The 17,460-nt window shown below is 52.8% G+C and overlaps 1 protein-coding gene and 1 long non-coding RNA gene across 2 annotated transcripts in view; both read right to left on the bottom strand.

Annotated features, from left to right (window-relative positions):
- LOC134495998 (uncharacterized) overlaps positions 1 to 4,732 on the bottom strand; it is a 159,640-nt gene extending 154,908 nt beyond the window's left edge. Inside the window, exon 1 of the long non-coding RNA XR_010067858.1 lies at positions 4,656 to 4,732. This is a non-coding gene — a long non-coding RNA (uncharacterized LOC134495998). The remainder of the gene's footprint in view (positions 1 to 4,655) is intronic.
- Positions 4,733 to 4,936: 204 nt separating this feature from the next.
- On the bottom strand, positions 4,937 to 15,856 carry ACADVL (acyl-CoA dehydrogenase very long chain). Its single transcript, XM_063301700.1, has 17 exons — positions 15,679 to 15,856; positions 15,323 to 15,387; positions 15,091 to 15,225; positions 14,659 to 14,803; positions 14,004 to 14,133; positions 13,212 to 13,334; positions 12,800 to 12,998; positions 12,575 to 12,679; positions 11,984 to 12,070; positions 11,606 to 11,668; positions 10,922 to 11,023; positions 10,606 to 10,703; positions 9,295 to 9,367; positions 8,456 to 8,528; positions 8,048 to 8,120; positions 7,288 to 7,363; positions 4,937 to 5,419 (listed from the first exon to the last, which is right to left on the bottom strand). Exons 1-17 carry the CDS (start codon positions 15,788 to 15,790, stop codon positions 5,282 to 5,284), a joined length of 1,797 nt encoding a protein of 598 aa, XP_063157770.1. The 5' UTR covers positions 15,791 to 15,856; the 3' UTR covers positions 4,937 to 5,281.
- Between the last annotated feature and the right edge of the window lie 1,604 nt (positions 15,857 to 17,460).

Below are 17,460 nucleotides of genomic sequence, written 5' to 3'. Positions count from 1 at the left end.
CTCTTTCAGCCATTCCTCAACCGAGATTCCTCGCCGCCCTGGGGCTGTTATCCAGCCACAAGGGTTATGGGGACTTGTTTAAGTCACTGCTTCTCCTTCCTCTCCAGAAGGCATCCTCTGGCAACTCGGCTAAATATAAGCCGTCTTTTGAAAGTCTGGAAAATTACAGGATCGGCGAGCCTAACTCAAAAATAATGGAGATCGCTTGAACTAAAAATACACCAGATGCAGCTTCGTTCTGCAACCTGTTTCGTGGACGAGGAGGGGGCTAGAAGCCCCCGGCACACCCCCAGCGTTCCTCAGACTACCCTCCCGCTCAGTTTGTCCCAGTCCTTCGCCTGGCCCTTCCTGGGAAACCCAGCCTGCGTGTGAAAATCACGCTCCTCCCCACAAGAATCATTCTGCCCCTATGGGTAGGTTGTCTTAACAACTGCAGGACCCAAAGCCCAGAAGAGCCTGCTTGGACGGGCCAGAGTGGGCGGGATGAGCAAGCGGGTCTCCGAGAAGACGACACACGCATTTCCCTCACAGCCCAGCAGGCGGCAGCAACTCACCAACCTTGGCTGAGGGTTGTCCTGGAATGGGAGACCCCAGGAAATCCTGGTGCCAGATGCGGAATTGAGAACTAGAGACAACATCCTAGAAGAGGCATGCTCGTTTTCATACCGCCAAGAAAGCTGCAGGAAGGTGCCCATCTTGTCCTTCAGAACAAGTGGCAGTTCTCTGAAGCCAAATGTTGGGCCTGGCTCCTACTGGATGGGCGACCAACAGGAGATCCTGGGGTTTCCTCCTTACAGGTCTGTTTGATTTCTAGCAAGCCCCGCACCTACCCAAAAGTGCCTGGAACAGTTCACTTTGGAAGACCCCAAGGAGTTGGTCCGTGCTGTGTTGGGAATCCGGGTCCAACGATGTTGGTTGGTTCATGAGCTGTAGAATGGTTGCAGCGTCTGGGTTGGGGGGGGAAAGAAGAACGAGAAAGAGAGAGGGGGGGGGAGGAAGAGAAGGCAGCAATTAAGGACACTGAGAAACGATAGAAGAGAATCTCTGTAGCTCAGGGTTGCGCGGGGGAGTCCCTGGTGCCCTCTGAGCCTGGTGGTGCCCTTGCGGGCGTTTCGTGGCCCGACTAGGCAACCCCATCAGCGCGAGGGCGGGCGGGCTTTGCGCCCTGTTTATACACAGCGGCTTGCCCAGCCGGTCTTGGGGGGGGTCTCTCCTTGGTAGTGCCTCCATTGGGGTCTTGCTCTCTGCCTGATTGTTTGCCTGGTGTTAATCCCTGCTTATCTGGGTGTTGCCTGCTGGAGAGGATGCGCTCTGTGGTTCATCCCTACGTGTCTCTATTGACGGCTGATTTCTGTTTGTTTGTTTGTTTGTTTGTTTGTTTCTATGCGTCTCTATTGACGGCTGACGTGCCTGAGCGCCCGGCTTCCAGGAATTCCCTCGCGTTCTGGGAGTCAGCTTGGCCGAGGACGCTCGCCGTTTCCCAGCGGAAAGTTTGGCTGGGTCTGTCCCTGTGTGGGAGGCGGAGGAGTTTCGGCGGCGCCTTCCGACTGCCGGCTGGTGCCCGTGGATGCGCCCTGCCGGTCTTCGGCCCGCCCGTCCCACGCGGTGGCTGTGGCGGTCCTCGCGCTGCGTGTTGCGGATGGCCCGTTTCCTCTTCGTGGGCTCCTGGGCCTTCGGGTTTGCTTCGGGTGTTCCGGCGGGCTTTTGTTGGTTCGCGTGCTGCGGAGATGCTGTGAGGTTGCGCTGGTCTGTCGGCGGTTTCCGAGATGTGTCCGACGTCTGGCAGCGTCACCCTTCGCATAGCTTGTGCTGGCTGTGCTGTGGCGGGCTGAGGGGTCAGGCGCCTTCTGATAAAGTTGCTCGTTCCCTTTAGGATATTTCAAGAGCGCAGAGCAACGAACGAGCCAAGCACCTTCTAGCTTAGGGTACTGCATGGACCAAGTTGTTTTGTTGGCTTCTGGTCTGTGCTGTGAACCCTGAATACTGGCTAATTCAATAAACCGCGGTTCCGTTGTCCTAGCAAGCATGCCACCTCCTCCTTCCCGCCCCTCCTTTTCCACAGGCTGATACAGCTCCAGAAATGTGGGTGTGTTGCCTGGCTTCTGAACACACGGCAGGCAGGCAGATCTCACAGCTCACTTTGCCTAGTTATCTGAACAGAAATAGGATCCCAACGCCTCTTCCGCGAAAATCACAAGCGCCCACCCTGAATGATTGGCCGTTCCAGGGAAGTAATTGCATGTAATCATTGCTTACCTGTCTTTTGGCTGCTAAATACAGGATTGTTTGAGTTCATTGATTTAAATCAGCATGTCTCAAACGGAGCAAGTATGAGGCCCAACTCCCAGAATCCCCCATCCTGCATGGCCCCTGCTGAGAATTCTGGGAGTTGAAGTCCACCCATCTTCAAGTCGCTCAGGTTCAGAAACGCTGCCCTAGAGAAATTTTCTAGTGGGAGGCCTATGGGGAGGTGATGGTTCCCTTTTCGTCTCTCCTTGTGGTGTCCCAGATTTTGCACAGACCAAGAGGGGGAATTGACACCGTTCCCATCCTGATCTTCGCATCCCACCCAGACCCCCGTCCCTCAACAGGCCATCTTTCCCCCCAATAGAGAAACTTCAACACTATCAGCCTCACCAGAGCCCGGGGTGGCAGCGGAGGGCTGAGATGTCTGTGCCTGGGGGTGAAGCTGCCACACCAGTGGCTGACTGCCAACTTGGGCCCCCAAGGCAGGCTGTTTAGCCTTCTGTTCCTGCCTGCCCCATCCTGCGCAATTCCTCTGCCCACAGGAGAGCCCATTCCACAGAAATGCACTGCAGCGTCTGCCCCAGATTGCCTGAAATGGGGGCTCCCCGTGCACAGCCAGCAAGGGAAACATCACTGCCATTCTTCTCCATAGCCACGGGCAAACCCTTGGTCCCACCATACCCGGGGGTTGGGTTTCTAGCATCCGGCAAAAATGCCCTCCTGCCATTTAAGCACTTGCAAAACCCATCCTGCCCCTTGCCAACCGAGGCAGATCAGCAAGAACGCACCCATGCCCAGAAAGGGCAGCAGAGAGGTTCCTGCCCTAAATGGGGGCGGGGGGGGGGGCGCATCGTGCATCATGTTGCACAGGAAACGATCCATGTAAACCACCTCCAGGGGACAGTCAAGGACTGGATCTCTCCTGCGGCTTTGTTCAAAAGTGGTGTTAGAGTGTGGCCTCATGCTCCAAAAGTCTGCAAGGGACTGAGGTTTAAGCTCTCTGTCCCCACAATCTCCAGGTGAGACCCCCACATCTACCTAGGGGAGAGAAATGCATTTGCACAAGGAGAAAACACAAAAGCCACCTTACCTTGCCTTTTTGCGGGCATCTCGCAGGCCGTTAGTACACGGAGAATGTTAATCTCTTAATCTCCCCCCCCCAACAGCTGCCAGCTTAAAAGATTTGTAGGGCTCATGGTTCACGACCTCGATCTGTTCCCCAAAAGCATTCTGGGGGATGTAGGATTTTGGAAGCTCTCCTCAAATTCCTGGACCCGGAATAAAGTTTCACCGAAATTTCGGAGATTGAGGATCATTTTTCCAAGCGCTTCCTGGCTTTCAAAGTTCAAGAATGAATATTGCTTTTAGAAATCTTAAACGTCAATAGTGAATGAAGCAGTGTGGTGGAAAAACGTTTTGTTTTGAACGCTTTTAATAAAGTTCTCTCCGTCGGATGGTATTTGCAATTGGGAATGTTGTCAGTGATCAAGTGCAAACTGAAAAAAGATTCAGGAGGCAGATCTGAATGGATTTTTGCTCTAGAAAGCTCACTTTCTCCCTAATTTATTACAATTTAATTTATCCTACATGAATTCAAATCTTTGATTTCCACTTTGGTAATCCCTGTGCTGAAACAATGCTTCTGAATGATCTAGATTTGATAAGCTTATAAACTGAATTAATTTTATACCAATACCTATAGATACTATATAGACTTCTTCTTTTCATTAAATTAGCATTTTTTCTTTTATTCATATTTGTTTATCTCAATCACCATAAAAGTTTTTTTTTCCTTCAATGGATAACCACCATTTATCTTTTTTTTTCCTGCTGGCTTTGTAGTTTGTGTACTTGCTATTAAAAATAAAAGTTTAAAAAGGAAAAGGAAAAGGAAAAAATAATGAGGCAAACAGGTATCCATAATTTCAAAAAAAAGGTAAGAACTGGTAATTGCTCTCTACCACATTTTTAAATTCAGTTCCCACAGTACAGGTAGTCCTTGCTTAATGACTTAGTGATGGTTCAGACTTACAACAGTGCTGAAAAACCTGACTTGTAACCAGTCCTCACACTTACAACCATCACTGTGTCCCCACAGTCACGTGATCGCAATTCGGGCGCTTGGCAACTGGTTTGCATGTACAACCATTGCAGCGTCCCTGTGGTCATGAGATCGCCATTTTCGACTTTCCCAGCCGACTTCTGGCAAGCAAAACCAACAGGTAACCATGTGATTCGCTTAACAACCATGTGGTTCACTTAACCGTGTGGTTCACTTAATGACTGCAGTGATTTCCTTAACACCTGCTGCAAAAAAGTTCATAAAATGAGGTCAGGATTTGCTTAATGACCGCATTGCTTAGTAACAGCGATTCTGGTCCCAATTGTGGTCATTAAATGAGGACTACCTGTACGTCTCATTTCTAGATGATCAAGTGGATTGGAAATAATAATTTCGCAGCAACTGTCCAGAGGGCTGCACATGTTTTTCTCTGCTGTAAACGGGCTCAGCAGCTCTTCTTTCTCTCCCCGCTTTTCAAGAGGTACAGCTCAAGGCAGCTGCATTCACCAATCTGCTGCCTCACGTGGAAATAATTTCAAAATCCCTTGCGCTACAGCAGGCAACATCCTGGCACACTTGTCCGCCCTCCCATGCCCCATCAATAATTCTCTGTCCTCACTCCAGATATTGGATAAAATGCTTTAATAGTAACTCCCAGAAAGAACAGCACAACAGTCGGGACCGGACAAGCAATCGGATGGCTGAATTTCCAAGCGAATGCTGGCAAGTCAGCCAAAGAGGCCGGCAACCCGAACACAAATGGCGGCGTTTCTGTCGCCTCAAGCATCTCAAAACCGGGGACGTCTGGGGACAACATTAAGGCATTTGGAGAGCAACGAGGCACGTCTTTCCAAACAGGGCACCCCGCCTTCCACGCGGAATGAGACTCGAACGCCCCACCCCGAAGCCGCAGCCCTCGCTGCAACAAGGGAGGAGCGCAGCCGAGACCCAGCTGCGGGGCGGCCGGGGGTCTCAGAACCCCAGGGCGTAGGGGGCGACCACCCCTCCGTTCTCCACCACCGCTTTGGAGAGGACCCGAAGGTTCTTGAAGAGCTGCTGGGTGGAGTTGGACTGAAGAGAGGCCAAGTTCTGGGTGATCCGCTCGTAGGCCTGAGCAAGAGATAAAGGACAGCCGAGAACCCCCCCCAAGTCAGGTCACACACTCCCCGGAAGAAAATTGGGGCTAGAAAAAAGGGGAAGGAGAGGAGGGCAGAAAAGCCGCAGAGTCGACAACGACGGCGTACGGCCACGGGCAACTCCAGGCGCGCGGGCAGGAGCCAAGTGGGCTGCTGAGAAAACTGCGTTTCGTTACTCACTCGTAATTTATCCTGCTCCAGATGAAGGACGGTTTATTTAGTCCCAATTATTTCCATACTGCTTTTCCATTCGCCTGAGAACGTAGTTAATGAAAAAGCTCCGCTCCCTCGCTCCCGGCTAACCCGATCACCTTGGCTCTTTTTCCCTGTCACTTACACATGATCAGATTTAGCTCTCAGCAATGAAGAGGATTCTGCATCACCAGGAGCTGGGACCTCGCCCTTCCTGGATTACATCCCCTTGGGAAAAGCAATCCAGTTTGGCTCTTTTTATGTCACGTTCCATTGGAAATCACCCCTACCTTTCTTAATAATAATAATAAAAAGAAATCCTGCCAAGCTTTGCTCCTGTTTTCCATCTACCAAGGAACTGAAGGATGGAGAAAATTCCAAAGCAGATTTTATATTTCAAATTTGGGGATGCAATCAGGGTTTATTTAGTTCAGCAGCCCTAAACCTGATGGAGCTGAATTTAACCACGTGTAGGCTGCTCCCAGTTTCAGCCAAGACCATAATTAAAGGAAGGTTTGTGACAGGAACGTTTAATAATTTAGCACATAACAATACTTTAATAAATGAGAGCCTGAGCGTTGTAACGAAGGCTGTGATTTCGTCTTTCCTTGAGCCCAAAAGCCGGCTGAGGGACTTTGGGGCAGTCCTTCCCTTTCAGCCCAGCCCCACGCACAAGGTTGTTGCAGGGAAAACAGGAGCATTATGCAAAACGGCTTGAGTTGTGTAAGGCGGAGGTGGGATATAAATTTAACAATAATCAGTTGTTGTTTTCCTCCCCCCCTTTTGCTTCAGAAAATTTCTCAAAATCCTGCATGTTAAGTCCTTTTGTGGCCTGAAAAAGCATTCCCTGAATGTGGATTCCTGACATTATTGTTTTATAGGGCCAAGGTGGCTCCTCCTGACTTTACAAAAGATGGCCCAGCAAACTTTCCAACTCCTTTTTGATAGCTCTGAGCGAGAAAGCGTTTTCCTCTCGGATCGCATCTGTGCCCAATGCTCCGAGTCCACCTTCCCAACCCCATTCCTTCCAGAGGCGCCGGGCCACACCTTCCAACGCAGCTGTGCGGGGAAACGGGCCTACCGACTCCGCACGGGTCTGTGCAACGTTGGTGAAGTATACAAAGGCTTCACAAGTAATTCTGTACACATTAAGTAGCAGGCCACTTACAGAGGCCCCGAAAAGCCCAGAGACTCGGACCTTCTTAGAACTGGTCTGGGCAGAAATCCTCCAGTTTGGGAGAGAGCAAGGACCTCAAGGCTGAAGGCTTCTAGAAAGGGGTTTTGGAAGAAAGATCTGGACCTCCATCTCTGCCCTCGTTTGCTTTACAAAAGTCTCTTAGCTTCTCAACAGACTCTAGTGGCATTTTTTGCACTAACCATCGACGTCTGCACAATATTCCTGCATATCCTTTTCCTATGATCCCCCAGCTCTCCTCCTCTCTCTCCCCTGTGCCAAATCTTAGAATGCTGATCATTTGGGGTGAGCCTGGAATCTTGTGTTTTTGTAAAGTACCATATACCCGGCGACCCGAGGAAGAAACAGTTAGGTTCTGCTGCTTTCCTCCGTTCCAGCAACTACTGGTCCACTCATTCTCACTCCAACGCCCTTAGGTTAGGCTCTGGCAGACAAAAAACCCGAAGAAGGCTTACCTCCGTGCACCAGGTCTCACAAAGCACCTTCTCATGCTGGGCTGTAGCTTGTCCTTGCTCCAGGGCCCGCGATGCTCTACCGGCACAAGAAAGGACAGTAAAATCAAACGGGTGTTTTTGGAAGGGCAAGAGCATTACAAGGTGGGCGGATTAGGGAGGGAGGAACTTAATCAGAAATCTTTAGCTGGACTAGAAATACAGGTAGTCCTCGCTTAACGACTATTTGTTGAGCGATGGTTTGGACTTACGATGGTGCTGAACCTGACTTATGACCAGTCCTTGCACTTACGACCGTCACAGTGTCCCCACGGTCACGCGATCACAATTTGGGCACTAGGCAACTGGTTCATATTTACGACCATTACAGAGTCCCACGGTCATGTGATCACCGTTTTTAAACCTCCCAGCTTCCAGCAAGCAAAATCAATGGGGAAGCATATGACCATGCGATTCACTTAATGACTGTTGCAAAAATGGTCATAAAATCGGGTCGAATTTGCTTAGCGATGGAAATTCCAGTCCCAATTGTGGTCATTAAGCAAGGACTACCTGTAACCACAAGAGTTGAGTGTTCTGGTTCATTTGTTCTCCAAGGGAAAAGTGGTCCAGAATTTCTTAAATTTGCCCACTGGGTTAGATCTGCAATGGCGATCTCCCTCCCTGCATCCCTGATTGATCCCTTCCTCCCTAATTTTTGGCTCCACCGTAAAACAGAAAAGAAAATTTGCCTGAGCAGGAGGCCTGGGGGCGAAAGGCTCACCTGGACAGAACCACCACCATGGCGTAGATATCAATCGTGCTGTCAGCGATGCGTTTCAGCATAAACTGCTCGTCTGGAATTTGCAGGAGAGAGGAGGGGAAAGAAGTCACAGAAGCCAAGGCTGAAATCTCGGGAAGGGTGGAGACCGAAACAGGGTCAGAACAGGGGATTATTTTTATTCCAGCTTCTAAGCTTCCCCAAAGCAGCCGGCGAATTCTGGGAGTTGAAGTCCACCCATCTTAAAGCGGCCGAGGTTGAGAAAGACAGTTCCAACATTTCGACTGAGATTAAAATACCCAAAACTTCACCTAACAGACACATAAATCCTGGGATGAGCAGCGATTTGTCTTCCCAGCCCCCCCAAGAAATCCACGGTGGCACCACCCTTCTTGAGGCCGCCCAACTCACCAACGACCTTCTTCCCGTATTTGAGAAGCTGTTCCTCAATGATGCCTGCAAAGAGGTCAATTGCTCGGACGGTCTGGAGAGGGGAAAGGAGAGGCGGTCCGGGCGGTGAAAGGGGGTGGGAGACCCCACAACCAGGAAAGGCAGCCCCCTCCTCTCCGATGCCAGTTCCAGATTTGAAGGCACACCCCCAGGGCCACATGATCCTGCTCTCCTGGCATCACGCTGCCCTGGACTAACTTTTCTGCAATGTGATCCCTTCGGGTGGGTGAACTACAATTCCCATGGGACTTGGGAAGCCTGGGGGTTGTAGTCCAAAACACCTGAAGGCCACCTGGCCCATCCCGGACCGTCTCTTTCCTTGGATTAAAAACAACCCACGTAATTTCCCTAAATCAGACGAATGAAGTTACTGTTCCTTTTTTTTAAACGCTCCACTGCAGATCCGCATGCGTCAAAAAGGACAGATTTTTTGTTTTAGGAAAATTAATATTCGAAGGTAGCAGGAGGAGGATGGAGGGGCAGAGCCGAGGCAGGGGAAAAATAAACCAGTGCAGATTCTGAGGAGAAAGTCTCAAGTTGCAGCCAGGCACGCTGAGGGTTAATCCCTTCTGTCCAGCCGTCCAGGCTTTCCACCGCTGGGTTGGCACCGTAAACGAAGCCCTGTTTTCCGTCAGCTCTGGTTGGTTGAGTAATGGCCGCGCATCCCCGTTGATAAACTGCCCCAGCCGGCTTTCCACGACGTCCCAGCCCAGGGCCTGCTGAGGCCCAGTCCCCCCGACAACGGGGCACCCAACAAGCAAAGACCCCATTGCTCCGAGCGGAGAGCCAGGTAGGCTTACCTGCTCACTGCTGGACTCCAGACTTGGGTGCACCGCCCCTCTCAGGGTGATCCCTGTTCCCAAGCCGGCCTTCCTGTGGTGGAGGGGAGACAAAGGGGGTGAGAAGCAGCCCCACAACCGTTGCCCCCTCCCCTCCCCTCCCCAGCCCAGCCTGCCCGCCCTAAAAATACAGAGGAGCAGAAATGCTCACAAAACGGGGCCTGAAACGTGCAAACAGATGACCTGAGGGGAAAGCGGGAGAGAGGTGCACTCATTCGTTTGTTCATTCATTCATTCATTCATAAAACAAGGCAGAAACAACGCTCCTTTCTTCGATGGGAACTCAGGATTGGAGGGCAAAAATGACTCACTGCCAAGGACAAACGGGAAGAAACAACCCCAACCCTTTTGTCGTGCAACACAGAACTCACTCCCAGAAAGTGAAGGCTGTTCTTCCAGATGGCTTAAAAAAAAGCAAGACAGACTCGCTGGAGAAAGCCCGGGTTTGTTAGCGACAAAAATTACACATTGAGCCTCCAATATCAGAGGCAGTCCACCTTCATGAGCAGATGCCCTACGACATCCCTGCGGTGTATGGGTTTCCCAAAGCATAGGGTTGCCTAATGCGAAAAGAGGCCTGGTTTGCTCATAACCCCACAGCCTATGTTCCTTTTTGGCTTACAGGAAGTCCTCACTTAACAACCATCCGTTTAGTGATGGTTCAGACTCACAGCGCTGCTGAAAAACCAACTAGCAACCAGTCCTCTCACTTATGACCGTCACAGCGTCCCTGTGGTCACATGATCACGATTTGTGTGCTTGGCAACCGGTTCACATTTATGACCGTCGCAGCGTCCCATGGTCACGTGGTTGCCATTGTCAACTTTCCCGGCCGGCTTCTGGCAAACAAAATCAATGGGGAACCACATGATTTGCTTAACAACCACATGGTTCGCTTAACGCCTGTGGTGATTTGCTTAATGACCCCAGCAAAAAAAAAGGTAAAATCGGGTTGGATTCGTTTAATGACCGCTTCGCTTAGCAACCAAAATTCCGGCCCTGGTTGTGGTTGCTAAGCAAGGACTACCTGTAGCGTGATCTGCAAGGCCAGCCACAATGGCTTGTTCCACATCCTGGCTTAGCTTGAGGCATGAATCATCCCACTGGTGACATTACAACTGGCAGAATCCCTCCCACGCCCTCTTTAAAGTTCCTGGAAACGTAAAACCCACCAACTTCCCCAGCTTTGGAAGGTGGGATCCGCCCCCGACCTGGCAAGGGGATGCAGGCAGGTGGAACCCCCCACTCCCCTCTGGGCGGGCAGACCTGTACCTGCGCACTCGCTTCCCAGCCTCGCTGACCAAGAGCCCGGCATTCCCAAAGGGGTTCTTGACGGCCTGCTGCAAGCCCCGGAGCTGGTTCCCCGCGTTCTGGGGTGGAGAGGAAAGGCGGCATCAAAGGGGGCCGGGGGCCGGACCCCCCAGCACAGAGCTTTCTTGCTCCCAAGACAGTGAACGAGACGTCACCGCAGCCGCCCCACCCGCCCCCTTTCTGGACCGCCTCCCTGCTGCCCCCTCGCCAGCGCGTCTGGGTCTGCCCCCAGCCTCCTTCAGCTCCCCAAGCCTTCCCGGCCCCTCCAGCCACCCACCTGAAATCCGTAGAGCGCAATGAAAAGCCGCAAGATATCGTTGGTACCCTCAAAGATCCGGAAGATGCGCAAATCCCGCATCATCTGCTCCACCCCGCTCTCCTGGAGCCGGGGCATCGGGCGGGAGGGAGGCAGGCATGAGAGAGAAACGAAGCTGATCAGGGCCAGAATGGATTTCGCTGGCAAAGGTGCCTCTGCGGTCAGAAACCACCCTCTGGGGCCTGAGCACGGCCGGGGCAAATGCGACGGCCTCCCACCAGGGCAGCCATCCTCGAGCGCTGGTGTGCAAGCTGTAAGAGCTAGTGTGACCTTGGGTTCTCAGGCTGATGAAGATCCAGGAAGCAATCGCGTGGGCAAACGGCTACAAACTCCCCCCTTATCAGCATGGAGACCTGCCTGCTTGCCAGCTCAACAGAAAACCGTTAGAAAGAAAATTAAAGTCCGGCCCTAGAGAACAGGGGACGGGTCGGTTCTAAAGGGGAAACCATCCAGGAGCCAGAATCCTTTTCGCCCTGCCGCAGCCTCCTCAGCAAGCATGGCTAGTGGGAAGTCTATAGGAACCAGGCTTGGAAAGCTTCAGTTTGGTTTGCAGCAGCAGCCAAAAGTCTGAAGCTCACTTGGCACTATGAGCCTCTGACGCCGACGGGAACGGGAGAGGGGTGGACGTTGGTCCCCCATACTGACCTTCATGTATCCCATCCCGCCCATGACCTGGATGCATTCATCTGAAACCGTCCAGGCAGCTTCCTGAGCAGGGAAGACAGACAGACAGACAGACAGACACAGACAGAAACAACGCCGACTTAAGTCTTCTGGCCTGGCAATGGGCAGACAGCTGCACCTCTGCAGTTGCAAACAGCACGGGCATCCAGTGCAAGCCAGAGTGGCATGGCACAGCTTCCTTTCCTTCGATGCAACTTGCAGCCTGTGGGTCAGCTGCACGCTGACTTGGTCCCCCTTCCTGGCCTGCAGTCACGCACAAGCGGGCCCCGTGGCAGAGAGAGGCTTTGCCGGTGAAGCAAGTAACTTGTTTTACAGCGTCGTGCCCCAGCCAGCACTCACCGAGCCAAAGACTTTGCTGATGGCTGCCTCAATCTGGAAGTCAGAAGCCCCCCGGTCCATATTTGCGCTGATCATGTACGCCATTGACTACAAGGAAGAAGCACAAGAGCTTTTTAGGAGGATCAGAAAGGCCTTTTACCTTGTTATACTCCAGTCCAGCCTTTCTCAACCTTTTCACCCTGGAGGAGCCCTTGAGATATTTTTCAGGCCTTGGGGAACCCCCCTGCACGTTCAGGCTCAAAGACAGGCCAGAAGTCACAAAATTATGATATTCGTTTCCTGGGTAGGCCTATCTAGATGCATTCACAGTGTTCTTAAATTGAAAACAAAGAATGAAGCTTATCCCTTCAATATAAAGTTGCCCAAATTTGAAAGAATTGTTTAGGTAAGTTGTGACCTCTTCCAGAACCCTGGTGGAGAAACCCTGCTCTAGCTTTTTAAGGTTCTGGATCAATCTCAGTGATTTGGCCTTGGAGAAACCAAGTTCCTAGTCCTTATGGCTGCTGTTAGATGGGAACGCCACAGGCCTGAGAAGTGACACGCTGAACGGCACACACGCAACCACGCCCCCTCCCTTTCACACCCCCTCACCTCCGTCACGTAGTGCAGCATGGCCATGCGGGCCAGCTTCTCCTGGATGGCGCCAAATTTATGGATTTTTTCCGCAAACTGTGTTCGGTTGGCAGCAAAGTCCACCTTTGGGACGAGAAGAACAAGGGGAGGGAGATTTAGAAGGGCAGCCGAGGAGAGGCTGAAGCAGAGGCGTTCGGAGCAATGCCTTCAGAGGGGCTGCCATCGTGCCCCAAAGTCACTCACCGCCTTGCCAATGAGACCCCGCATGCTGCCTGCCAGCGCAGCTGCCATGCCAAATCGCCCGTTGTTGAGGATGTTCATGGCAACCTTGAACCCGGCCCCAGGCACTCCCAGGACGTTCTCTGCTGGGACGCGGACCCCGTCAAAGTAGACTTCGGCTGTGTTGGACGCCTTGATGCCCATCTTCTTCTCAGGGGGGCCACTGGGGGGCACAAAGGGAAATCAGAAATCCTAGAAGACACCCGGGGGGCTTCTCTGCCTGCCCCACACTGTGTCCTGCAAATCCACCACACTGGCTCAAGGGGGGGCTTGCCGGCTTCCCCCCGGAGGGAGACCACTTACTCAGCACCCCAAGAAACTCCTTCAGCTAAAAAGTGACCTGAACTAGACACCGGGGGGGCCCTCAGCTGCTCACCTGGTGACCCCCCCGAACGATCGCTCCACAATGAAGGCTGTTATCTTCTCCTTCGTTTGCCCTGTCTCATCTTTCTGCAGCGTTTTGGCAAATACGGTAAATAAGTCAGCAATGCCACCGTTGCTGTGAGAAAAGGCACAGTTTTAGGACCCTCGCCCGGGACCCTGCAGGGCAGACTGCCCCACACAGAACGCCCTCCCCAGTGAGGCCCGGCTGGTGCCCAGGGAGGTTTCCTTAAGCGTTCCTGGCATTTTGGAAGGTGGGTTTTGTGCTTTGCCCCATTATTTGCCTTTTTTTGTTATTGTTTTAACGTACGTCCTAGTATTTTCCTTTATTTTTTGTCTGTATACCGTTTACAGCGCAGTGAGAATTGGTGCATTCAAAAGCGAAAAAACTGAAAAGTTAAAAGTTGAATAACCGCCCGGAGTCCCCTTTTTGGGAGAGATGGGCAGCGGTAGAAACTTGAAAAATAAATAAATAAATAAAATTTGCCTCCCTCGGGCATGCAAATTAACGCAAAGTCAGAGAAGCAGAAGCTGATCTGAATCAGCTGACCGGCCTAGCGTAATATGGGGAAACTGAGGCAGAAGGCTCCCCCGGCACCCGCTGCCCCTCTTGCATCGAGCGGGGAACACGCTGGCGGCTTTGTTTTCTAGACCCCCCGCCTTTGCCTTTGTTTTGTTCTGCCATCAAAATCATTTCGTTTTGCACTTCAAGGCCCTTTCAAGCCACACCCCTGCTTCTTCTGGAAGATGTGGGGCAGCGCCCCCAGATCCCCACGCGCCCCCTCACCTGATCCAGAGTTTACTCCCATTGAGAGTGTAGTACGAGCCGCAGGGACTGAGCTCAGCTCTGGTCCGGATCGAGGCTGCGTCGGAGCCGCTGGTGGTCTCGGTGAGGCAGAAGGCGGCGACGATCTCACCTGGGGGGGCAAAGGGGCACGGAAGGCATTCCCCGGGGCCCCTGGGCACATCGTCTAGCCTGACAACTTGCAAGCTGCAGGCCAGAGAAACCGGAGAGCCAGCTCGGTGTTGCCGCGAAGGTGCCGGGCTCGAAACCGGGAGGTGGCGAGTTCTAGCCCTGCCTTAGGCATGAAAGCCGGCTGGGTGACCTGGGGCCAGCTGCTCGCTCTTAGCCCGCCCATCCCACCTCACAGGGTTGTTGTGGGAAAACTGGAGCTGCTGACTTGAGTTGCACAAATCCAGCTGGGACATAAATCGAAGTAGGCTGAACAGATTGAGTAATAAACCTGCGCTGCGCTCAGGATCTGCATGCAGCCAAATCCCCGACACGCGCAAGAAACAGACAAGCCGGTTCTACCAGAGGAAATCCCGCCTCTGCCACACCAGCAGGAGCAAGGGTCAAACTTTTCAGGTGTCGGACTCCAATCTGGGCCCGAGCTGTCCTTTGCCTGCCTCCCTCCCTCCCTCCCCCTGCCCCGCCCTACCTGATGCCAACTTGGGCAGGTACTTCTCCTTCTGCTCCGGGGAGCCATACAGCAGGATCCCCTTGAAGCCAATGGACTGGTGGGCCCCAGTGGTGATGCCCACACCCAGGTCGTGCCTGCCAACAATCTCCACCAACCGGGCGTACTGTCACAGCAAAGAAGCAGAATGGAGGATCAGAACCGATGCCTCTAAACGTGAGCAGAGCTCAGCCCGGGGCTGCCTCAGCGGGAAGGGTCCCAATCCAATCCCTGCCTGTGGTGGAGAAGAGTCACAGCCATCTCCCTCTGGAGCAGCATTTCTCCACTGTGGCGAGCTTCAGACGGGGGGACTTCAACTCCCAGAGTGCTGGCTGGGGAATTCTGGGAGTTGAAGTCCCCCCGTCTGAAGCTCGCCAAGGTGGAGAAACGCTGTTCTGGAGAGCCAGGACTTACCTGCGTATTGGTGAGCCCCATCCCGCCCAGGGCCACGGGGACCTGCAGGCCAAAGGCCCCCAACTCTTTCAGGCCTTGCATCGTCTTCTCCTCCACGCACTCCAGCTCGTCGTTCCGGGCCGGGTCGTTCACCTCCTGCCGAAGAGGGGGGACAAAGCAGCGGCGTTGCTGTGGCGGGGGGGCGTCCTCCCGGCTGCCCCCACCCCAAACGAGCCCTCCTCTGAAGCCTCACCTCGAAGAAGCGAGAGACGGGGCCCACCAGCTCCTTCAAGGTCTGGGCTTCCTCCTCGCTCAAGACTGCGACAAAAGCAGAGGGGTTATTCGGGGTGCGCGGCTGACGCGTCGTGGGTCCAAGTAGCGTCAGCACCCTCCTGGGCAGCCCCACCCACTAAATTGGGGGGGCTGCTCCTCTTGGCTCAGATGGCCCTCCCTGGCTCCGCCCGGGCCCCGTGCAAACATTTCAGCAAGCAAGCAAAGACGAACGTGCCCACTTTTCAACCCAAGGGCCCCCATCCACGTGCTGGACCCGGGAATCCTACACACACACCCCTCTTTTCCACCCCATGCCCAGCCCCCCTCCCCTTTTACCTGAAGGGTAAGGGAAGACTTGCTCCGTGATTATTTGACCCTTGAAGATGCCCACGGCAAAGGACTTTGTGTCCTGGACGTTGGTGGGAGGAAAGGCAAGAATCAGCGGCATCAGGCCAGGGACTCGTTCCCTGCCCCGGGGACCTGGGCTCAATTCCCAGCAGCATCTGGGTTTTGGGGGGTGGGTAGGGAAGGGAAACAACCGCCTCTCCGCAAGCTTCCTCTGCACAGAAATGCAGTCCTGCAGCATCCGGGGATTGCATCATGGTGCCCTGCCCAATAGATTCTCCCAATCCATCTCTCTGCACCCCCTCCCTAATTAAATTGGGAAAGCAGGGCAGAGTTCACAGCTCCCGCTGTCTCCCTCCCCCCTTTTTCTGCTTTTGCTGTACTTTCATTGGGTTTTCAAGAACCCTGGGCGTTTTTAAAAAAAAAAAATCTATTAAGTAAATTTAAAAAAAAGGCCTTTAGGTTAACTGGACCCAGGTTAACTGAGGAACCGTCTCGTCCCAATCACATCGACCCATCCCACCCGATCCGACAGGAAGGGCATGCTACGGACACCCGAGGGGTAAAGAATTTTGGCTGGCGGGGTCAAGGGGGAGAGCCTTTTCTGCCGTTGCCCCTCCCTGTGGGACATCGTGCCCCCCCTTCTGGCCTTCCGGAAGAGTGTCAAGACCTGGCTCTGCCAACTAGAGTGGTAGGCAGCCCTGGGGGGGGGGGTGGCTTGAAGACGCTCCCTCTACCTTTTAATTTTTCTCTTTTACCTTCTTCTACCTTTTGCGTTTTTGTAACAGATTTTTATGATAAAAATATTTGTAAGCTGCCCAGAGTACCTTTTACAGTGAGATGAACGGTATATACATTTAATAAATAATAATTATTATTATTGCTGTTATTCCTGTTAGCAGAGCCCAGTCAACAACTTGCTCTCCAGGATGCCAACCCAGGAAGGCGTTGATACCATTTGGTTGACCTCAGAAACAGCCGCCACCCAAAACGGAAGAGGTGCAAAGAAGAAAGGAAAAGATTTGGGGCGGAGGAGAGGAGGGCCGGTGCCCTCAAGAGCTGAGGGGAGCCTTTGTTTGCCCAGTCCTCTCCCCCCTCCACATTTGGCTCCCACAAGCCCTTAGAACAGCAACCATTACAGTTTCTCAACCTTGGCAACTTTAAGGTGGGTGAAATTCTGGGAGTGGAAGCCCACCCACCTTAGAGTTGCTAAGGTTGAAAAATACTGCCTCAGAACCGTTTCTGGACCTTCCATGACATCACATACAGGCAGCCAATAGGAGAACAGGAGCTCGCAAGGCTGGAAGGAGGTTCCTTTCCTTTCTCTGCCTCTCCTTACCCAAAGCAGTTTGCCCTTGCAAAAGGATTAGCTCCCCAAATATTCTCCCCCCCACTCCAAGGGGGAGGGAGGGAGGGAGGGAGAAAAAGAACACACACCGTGGGTAGAGACTTTTTTTCTGATTCATCTTGGGATGGCAGCTCCCGCTTGGAACTGGCTCTTTCCGGGACAGCCTGCAAAAGAGGGACGCAGCATGAGGTTCCTCAGTCTTTCTCAGCCACTTCCCCCATCCCAGGACTTTGGGTGGAAAGTTGCATAAAAGTGAAATTTGCTCGCTTCATTTAAAAAAAAAAAACGAGGCGAGGTTGGGACCGACAGGGAGAGGAAGGAGATGCGTTCCCGGCTGTAGCATGTACTGGTAGTCCTTGCTTAACAACCACAATGGGGACTGGAATTTTGGTTGCTAAGTGAAGCGGCCATTGAATGAATCTGAC

This window comes from Candoia aspera, chromosome 4, assembly GCF_035149785.1.
Source record: "Candoia aspera isolate rCanAsp1 chromosome 4, rCanAsp1.hap2, whole genome shotgun sequence".
Classification (NCBI taxonomy): Eukaryota; Metazoa; Chordata; class Lepidosauria; order Squamata; family Boidae; genus Candoia; species Candoia aspera.
This window is presented reverse-complemented; position numbering and strand designations above follow the sequence as displayed.